The 8,992-nt window shown below is 37.3% G+C and overlaps 1 protein-coding gene across 7 annotated transcripts in view; it reads right to left on the minus strand.

Moving 5' to 3' along the window:
• Positions 1–8,470, minus strand: part of LOC114137384 (stromal membrane-associated protein 1-like) — a 100,553-nt gene extending 92,083 nt beyond the window's left edge. For 6 of the 7 annotated variants that reach the window (XM_028005926.1, XM_028005925.1, XM_028005922.1 and 3 more), the window contains exon 1: positions 8,160–8,470. In XM_028005926.1, coding sequence (XP_027861727.1) covers positions 8,160–8,277 — 118 coding nt within the window. In that variant the 5' untranslated portion in view covers positions 8,278–8,470. Of the gene's footprint in view, positions 1–3,167; positions 3,300–8,159 lie in introns of those variants that run through there. The other variant, XM_028005927.1, reaches the window with a different exon arrangement.
• Between the last annotated feature and the right edge of the window lie 522 nt (positions 8,471–8,992).

Raw genomic sequence — 8,992 nt, forward strand, 5'->3', positions numbered from 1 at the left:
TAAGAATACTTTCAATGGCATGTAAAGTAGCAACCAAACCAAAAACAACTCTGTCTCAACTGTTTGCTGAAAGAACATGGAAGATGGCAAGGAATGAATTAGTAGCATCCATCTTGTTTTTTGTCAGTTTGAACCTGAGCTCATGAAGGCATTACTGTGTTCCTCTGGCAACTAAGAACATCTATTAGAAGTCATTTATTGACAGTGCAATAATTATTAACCAAACTAAATGATAACATTTACCCATAGCATGCTAGGAGTTTTGCTCTATGCATAAATTGTTGATATTTTGAATTGTTGATATTATGAATGTGTTTATTTTATTATTTTTAGAGTATCCACCTTGATAGACTAAATAGTTTTATCTTATCTTTTCCTATATATGATACTCTACTAACAAAAAATCTCATTATAATATATATGGCACTGTAAAAGCACTAGAGGCAGTAGCAAGCCCGAAAAGATCCGACTTTGGAGCAGATTTTGAAGTACACATAAAACTACAGAATTTGGTAAATAAAAGAGAGAAGTCCAAATATGTGCTGAGAGTGAAAATCCTTCCTAAACATGAGGATGTTTCACAGACTTCAAAAGAAAATAAAAAGGTGTACTTGGACTCCATCGGAGCTCTCACAGCATCGCACAGTTGGTAAATAGTTGTCATTCGTATGTGTTGAAAACTGGCAGTGATGCTTACTGAACTTTTTTTTTTTTGTCAACCGCCAATAAAAATCAAAAAGAAAAAGACGCCGCATACGTAGCTTTTCAGTCCAACGGCTGAATAAGATGCTAACGCCTCCTCTGATGGCTAATGTTTACATCCATTGCCGCCATGTTTTTTGTACAAACTTATATCGTGTGAACAAGCTTATTCACACGTGATTTCAGTATCGCTTCTTATTTAGGCTAACGGAAACACTTCGATTGCGATTATTTTATTTATTTTTTTTTCGACGTAAGCAGAATATAGACAAACGATGCCCAGCTAGTGTCATGTCCACCGACGGCACACGCATACAAAGTGAAACACGGACAGAGACGGACAAAGCGAGGCGTCCCAGCACATTGAGACAGAGGCATTGAGAAACACCCAGGAGCCTTGATGAGTGACAGCTGAGCTTTCAAACTGACAAGAAGAGATGCGGAGAGGGGGGCAGCTAGCAGAGCATGAAATTAAAGCCCTAACTGTCAACTTGAGGACAGTGAGCAGAACAACTGGAGGGCGGCTGTGTTGGGAAGTGTGCGACAGTGGCAGAGAGGAGGAAACAGTGGCTGCACTCCTTTCACTGCCAACCCCTTTTAGCTGAGACAATGAGCTGAGCTCAAAGCTGAAATGCACCTTTTGCAATGCCATTATTAATTGGTTAATTGAAAAACAATCTGCAGGTCAGCTCTGCACTGTTGAATTTCCTAGCAACAGACGATTAACCGTACACTAGGGGCATGCTACGTTACTGCATTTTAGGCAAAAAAGAAATTTAATTATTGTTTATTTGTGTTTTTATGTATTTTTAATGTTTTATAAAATTGGCTTAAGTGGTTAAATGAAAATTCTGCAGAATGGGCCTTTTTCTTTTTAACTCATTACTAAAACAATCATGAGTTGCAGCTCTAGTTTGGTTACAACAAATAATATTTTTGGAGCGTAAAGGGGGAAAAAAAATTTTTTGCTAATGTGGACTTAAATCAATTCCTAGAAAATAAAAGACCATTTATTTTATTAATACAATATAAAATGGGATTTATATTTTAAATAGATTCAAAATCAATTAACTAAGCAACCAGAATTTGATTTGGATTCTTTTTAATCTCAACAATTTAGTTATTCCTGCTTCTTGTGCCTCTTTTTAAACCACGTTTTCCTTCCACTCAATTTTTCATTAATAAAGTTGGATGCAGCACTATTTGAACAACTAGCTTCTTTAGCAACAAACTTTTCTGGTTTTTTCTAGTTGCACCCCTTTCTCTGCACCACAAAAACCTGAGCAGACAGCTATACAAAAGCATTATTTCATGTCTTTATTCGTCTACACTTTCACATAATTTCTTCAATAAAACATCCTAAAAATCTCCTAATATTCAATATACATCTAGCCAAGATAGTGTGGTTTATTTTTTATATTTTCTTTATTTAATTTTTTGAAGGAAACCATTAATCTTGGGTTAAGAGGCTGAGTGCTGCTGCTGCAAGCAGGAAAATAAACCATCTCTGTGCTGAATTCTCCTTTACTGAAGGTTAACAACCTCCATTTGCTAATTAATACAAATTTCCCTCACTGTAAATTACAGAACTATAGCGTGGAAACTCGAGTGCTGGAAAACAACGGCAGCGTAGAGCGAACAAGACTCCTATTTGGGTAAAACACAGCAGCTCTGTGCTGCCCCCTGCTGTTTTCCTGAGGGAATGCAGAGCCAAGAAATATGAAGAGAAAAATCTGAAGAATATAAATGTTATGAAATTATGAACACTCAGAAGCAGTTATGAGATAAACAGACAGATAAGGAAACAAAAACGCGAGAAATGTCTTCATTTATAATGGATTGTAAACCACACAGTTATAGATGCAACATCTGCTGAAAAACTAAAAAGGCACCAAATGAGACAGTGAAAAGAGTTCTCCACCTGCTGGCAATAAACGGCATTGCAGGAAGGATTTAAATTACATCCAAAATTATTCAAACCCCTAGATTATTTTAATTCAGCCGAGACGTTTGTTTGGATATGAGATAAGCGTCTCTCAAAAGATATGACAATGTAAAAGGAATACCAATTTCTGATCTTATGTCATTTTTAATAAAATGTAAATGTTAAAAGTTACAATAAGAAGTTTGTGTAAGGAAACCCCAAAAGGTTTGACCCAACTCATACATTTTAAAAGACAGTTATATCTGATAATGACCAAATCTGTGTAGACTTTTTAATTTGAGAAAAGTTACAAGAAAAAAAAATCTAAAATTAAAAAATGTTCTAACAAGAGATTGTTTTAAAAATAAAATATAACTTCAGACCTATATCTTTAGAGCTCAACTTTCAGTCCTAAGTCAAATGTTTTGTTCAGCGACTTAGTAGAGCTGGAAAATATGGCTGAAAAATGTTTTGCAATACTGTATAAGCTTTTTGTGTGAGTTAATATGAATAATTATTGATTCGTTTTTGTTTTGAATACCTTAAACACTGCCAAACCGGTGATGTGATGTTTCCTGTTTTATCCAGATTTCACTCCATGCTGTTGTTTTTTATTTTTAAGCAGTTATGAGTCACAATGGTGAAACTTTAAACTGCTGCTGTGCAAGCTACTCACCAGGTCGTTGTTAGGGAACCGAAGAGTGAATGAGTTGCTAGGTAACCAAAGAAAGAGTTAGTTGATGCCACTAACCTTGTCCTTTAGATTTATCTTTCTTGCTAACTTTGAAAGCGTTTAGCCTACTTACTTACCTTCCCCTAAATTAATTTTCCCAGATAAATTTTAAACTGCCAAATTACTTGTCTGTTTTATAAACTTTCAGTTCAATAAAGATTGACAGAGATTGTCTGCTTTAAAGAGTTTTTGAAGTAGCTAGATGTTTATATTCATGCTCTTATTTTGGAGTGGTTGAAAACTACGCTGCAATTCCATTTCCTGTATGTTCGTCACTCACAATAAGCAAATCATGTTTATTCTGCACCCAGAATGCATTTCTGTAGACAGTTTAACATACTAATGATTAAAAAAAATTGCCACAGAGTTAGTTTTATAGTTGTTGAGTATTGCTAACAAATTTAATCTTGTTAGAAGCAACATAAGAACGTATCAACATGTTTAAACTTAGCGCTTTAGCATTAGCTTCCGCTAAAAACCATGCTAGTTTACCACTTTAGCGTTAGCAGAACTAATGGTTCTGATTAGTGTTTAAGGAGTAGCACTACTAATGTTTTAGTTAGCAGTATCCATCACTGGTACAGTACAACAAATCTTTAATTTTGTTCCTTTAATGTACAAATGTAGCATAATTGGCATAAATATGCTAATTTAGCAGTAATTTCTTTTTGTTTAAAAAAATACTTTTTTTTTTTTTGGCCCTGAATAAATAGAATAAAATAAAGATTGATTTTTTTCCCTAAACTGTTCAATGTTAAGTTAGGCTTCTGCAGTAAAATACTGTCAAGAAAATCCGAGCTCATCCCACTTCCCCATGCTGGAGATTTTAGTTTAACAGTAATAATAAATAAAGTTATCTTTAAAATGAATCACTCAAGTGACATCAAGGCCCAGCAGTAGACTTAAGTGTCAATAAAGTTAGTTTAACAGTAATAATAAATAAAGTTATCTTTAAAATGAATCACTCAAGTGATATCAAGGCCCAACAGTAGACTTAAGTGTCAATAAAATAAATCTAGTTGTGTGTGTTGTTTTTGTCTCATGCAAACTTTGCTTTAATTCTACTTTTTTCTATCTAATCATAAGAAATCATAGTCAGTCAGAAAGAGTCATTAAACAGGAAAAGCAGGTTTCCTGGAAAAAGAGGAAGTTTCCAGCCTGCAGATTTATAAAAATAGCTGAGACTATTCCTTAGTTTAAAGGTAAAGTTTTAAAGAATGAAATCTAAACATTATTAGTAATTGGATAAGATTCAAAGTAAAATACTTATATTAATATTGGTTTACTTGTAATAATACTTACACTTATATTTGTGAGAACACTTACAAGAAAAACAAGTAACTGTAACTTTGGTATTATATAATTAGAATCATGTATTATTCTTGGTTTCTTTTCAGAAAAACATCTGTAATAACTCACATTAAGATCATAATAAGAGTAACTAATAAGTTATGGTTATAAAATCATAAATGAATGATAGATCAGAGAAGCTGAAGAAAATAAATGTGATATAAGTTATGGTTATAAAATTATAAATGAATGCTAAATCAGAGAAGCTAAAGAAAATAAATGTGATATAAATGTGATTTTGACATTGAACTTGAAATGGTGTAAAAAGTTGTAACTGCAATTAAACATCACTGATATGTTGGAGGTAGATGGTAGGTGAAAGGTGACAGGAAGGGAAAAAGGGGAACTAACAGGAGAGCAGAGATGATCAGCACCTTATATGGAAACAGGAGGTTGAGCAGCCCTGAGACATTGGCACAGACATCATGACATGATGTCTCTTAAGACAGTGACGGATATGAGATCATCTGTCTAAGCAGACAGATGAACCCTATATAAGGTGGGTGCAAAAGAGGAACCGTTCGTTGGATCCTCCGGGCAGCTTCGAGCCAAGATCGAGATGGACAAAGAACTCTGCAGCTGAAGAAGAGCCGGGGCCACGGAGCCGGAGACTGTCCTGCACATGGAGACCAACCCGTCAGGCCCACAATCTGTGGCTTCGAATCGCACTTCTCTCATCGGCTGGGTTCTGACCCCAAAGACAAAGATGAAGACAAAGACAAGGAAGAAGAACTGGTGCCTTTTTTCCTGCCAGCACCAAGTCCTGTGTGACCTCAGCATCCATGCGGAGAGGAGGCTCATCAGACCTGCGGAGATCCTGGCCTTCATCGATCAACATCTTCCTCCTGCTGCAACACCTTCTTCATCATCAGGCCAGGTCTGGGGTTCGAAACGCCAAACTCCGTCCGTTTCTCTCAAAGGTTCCCTTTTTTAGTTCTCAGTGTCAGCAGTAGGGAAAGATAGACTAGATGACTGATTTTACTTATTTGATTATTTCTGCTACTGAATTAAGCTGTACTGACCCTTGCAAAAATGCCTTACTAATAAAATATTTAGCATAAAGAAAATCTAAAAGATGCTGTGGACATTCAGTTAATGAGTCACCTTAAAGTTCTTTGATGGTTGTAAAATAGCTGTGATGTTTGATTCTGGAGAGGAAAAAGTGGAAAATGTTTTATAGGTTGCTGGTAGCCCATATTTAAAACAACATCCTTGGGACTCGACCGAGTCACTAAAACCTACCTGGTTCAATAACAAGAGCAAGTTGTAAAATAGAGAACGAGCGACCGTTAACAGGTGTGCTCTGTGAAACTAGTTGGCTGTAGGCTGCTCAGTCTGGCTAATTCACAGGGGGAAGAAGGGTGGGACACCTGGATGTAGGCCGTCAGATAACCAGGCGAATCGTTTCTCGAAACCAGCTTAAACAGAGTTTACTTCAGTTCTGGACAGGGTAAATCCCAGCAGATTTAGGAAACTCAACGGACCCGTTAGACGGAGAGCTGGTAGCACATCTCCCCTCTCAGAAGAGGAAGTACGAGAGTGAGAGAGTAGAGACAGAAAGGAGGGGGGGGGTGTTGCGCAACAACAATACGCATTTATTTTAAAGCTGTCCTTGTATTTCACACATCTGACAGTGAACTGCTATCAGAAACAGGTCATCAAAGCAGCAAAAAGCCTGAAGGCTATTAGCTAAGATTTGCTGAGGTTGCACAGAATGTGCCAACCAGGAAAATTCATAATTTCTAACCAAACCGATGCTGACATCAAGCCAAGAACTGAGACAGCTTGTGCAGCACTTGATTCACATCTAGGCTGAACTCTAGTAGACAAACACAATGAACGAACGAAACTGATATGAGGGAGAATCTCGTCTGTCATGGATCCACATGGAGGGAAAAATGTAGGGCAGTGTGTGAAGACAAGCAGGACAGAGGGTGAAATTACAGCTCAGAGGATGAGATGAATCAGCACTCTGCAGCGTTTCGTCATGTAGCCGTGCAGCCGCACCCCTGACACGCCGCCTGCAGCTGGCAGAAAACAACAACTACATGCAGTGTTGCTCCAAAGACTAAAAGAGCTGATCAACGGCAGCAGAGCTCAGCACTCTGAGTCTTTGTCAGCAGCTGCATCAGTTCCTTGCCATGGAAATCTCATCCTAACTACAAAAAGTGACAATTTGCATTATACCATATGCCCAAGAACCAGATTTATACCAATTTTGGCCACACAATATTATTCCAAGGGCCACAAAAAGGCCCCTGGGCCGCACTTTGAACAAACCTGCAGAGGTGTTCCACTAATTAAAACAACACCCTTGTATTTTCCAAGAATGTGTGCCAGAATATTCAAGTTTTCATTTGTGATGAATCTATGAAAAAACTGACTGAAAATCCACCCAGCTCTAAAACGATTCCTCAATTCCAGAGAATAAGCAGAAAGAGAGCCGATAGATGAATCACTGACTCGCTGATTGCAGAAGAGGCGCTGCAATTACGCAAAAGATACGTCATGTCACCCAGAGGTAACCCCCATATCTGCCCTTTACAACCCAATTTACTCATTAAAAATTGCATCCTTTCACACTGATATGCAATAATAGCAATACCTGATTATACAGCAAGATTTTGTTGGAAATCGTAGCACAACCATTGATTTAAATGCGTACAATTTCTGCACAGTCTACATAATAAATCACTTTAATTACATCTGAAATATGCCGAATTAAGGAAGCGCATCTACGCTTTTACCACACATATTTGCTTATATTGTATTTTATGATTTTGTGCAAGAGAATGATAAAGTTTCGTTTTTTCTAATGGAGTCTGGTGAAGATGCTGCAGCAACAGAATGCCAATGTGGAGGGTTTTTTCCCTTTTTTTTTTAAACAGGACGCAATCAGAGAGTCAAGAACACCTCAGATTCCACGCTGCTACACGGGACACGCACGTTTTCCGCTCATTAATAACCCAGTCAAGGACACGACATCGATACTACAGCCTCAAGTTACCCACAGTGAACCCACTCACAACCGGAACAAAGAGGCGTTCAGGTACATAATAAAAGAAAGGCATTTAAACTTCATTTAAACAGAAAATAGAAGACAATTATTTTTAAGGAAAAAATAAACGAATTTAGCTCAGATACACAATTTTAATTTTTAAAAAAACACACACATTTTTAATGATAGGAATATAGTACTAACTTTTTTTTAGTGTTTTAATTTGAAAATATTCGGCGGAAGTTTTGTCACCCTATTTATTTTAATTCAATCCTACCTTAAGAATAAAAAAAGACATTTTCTCTTTGTAAATTTAATCCCTGAGTGATTAAAATGTATTAATGAAAATTACAAATATGTCAGTGTAAAATCCAGCAGAAACATGCATTGCTGTGCATAGTGGGCAATGTCCACGCGTGTCCCCTGGTCACTGTGGACGGTGTCCTGCCTACCTTTAGCCTCACAGTCTGCACAGTACTTGTTGTCCTCTTCTCGCAGCAGTTTGGTAAGAATGGCCTGATGCTGCTCGTTCAGTTTCTGGGCTTTTTCTCTCTCCGACCGGGTCGTCATCTCGCTTTCCGCGGTGGGGCGATGAGTCCAGCTGGGTGGGGAGCCGTGGGAGTCCTCGGTGCCGGTTAACGAGGGAGGGACGTCCTCATGATGAAGCCGCGCCGCCCTGAACTCTCCGGTTAGCTATCAACCTGCTAGCGGCGGCAGGTTGGATGGATGTTGAGGTATCATCCCTGCTGCGTTCAGGACTGTGGGAATTTACAGTGTAACGCCTGATTCACAGACGCAAATTAAAGCGGGGAGAAAAGTACGACGGCGGATTACAACCAGTATAGACAGCGGAGGGGAAAACAAAACAAAAAAGAAGAGTAGATTTCCGCCAAAAAAAAAACAACTCAGAAACTTTGAGATGAATCTCAGAAAATTAATTGAAAAAACATGGAAATTTCTGAGGTTGAAAAGTCAAAAATTTGCCAGCAAAAACTAAATTTTTGTAGATGTTTTTCTAGAAAATTTCTGAGGCACAAGAACATTTCTGAATTTGAAAAGTAAAGAAATTGCTATAAAGACTCATTTTGAGATGAATCTCAGAAATTGTCTAGAAAAACAAGGACATTTCTGTGTTTGAAAAGTTTAAAAATTGCTAGCAAAATCTGAAATTTAGAGATGAATGCCAGAAATGTTGTACAAACAATTACATTTCTGAGTTTGAAAAGTTTAAAATTTGCTAGCAAAATTTTATTTTGAGATTATTCTCACAAATGTAGAAAAAACA

This window comes from Xiphophorus couchianus, chromosome 22 (assembly GCF_001444195.1).
Source record: "Xiphophorus couchianus chromosome 22, X_couchianus-1.0, whole genome shotgun sequence".
NCBI lineage: Eukaryota > Metazoa > Chordata > Actinopteri > Cyprinodontiformes > Poeciliidae > Xiphophorus > Xiphophorus couchianus.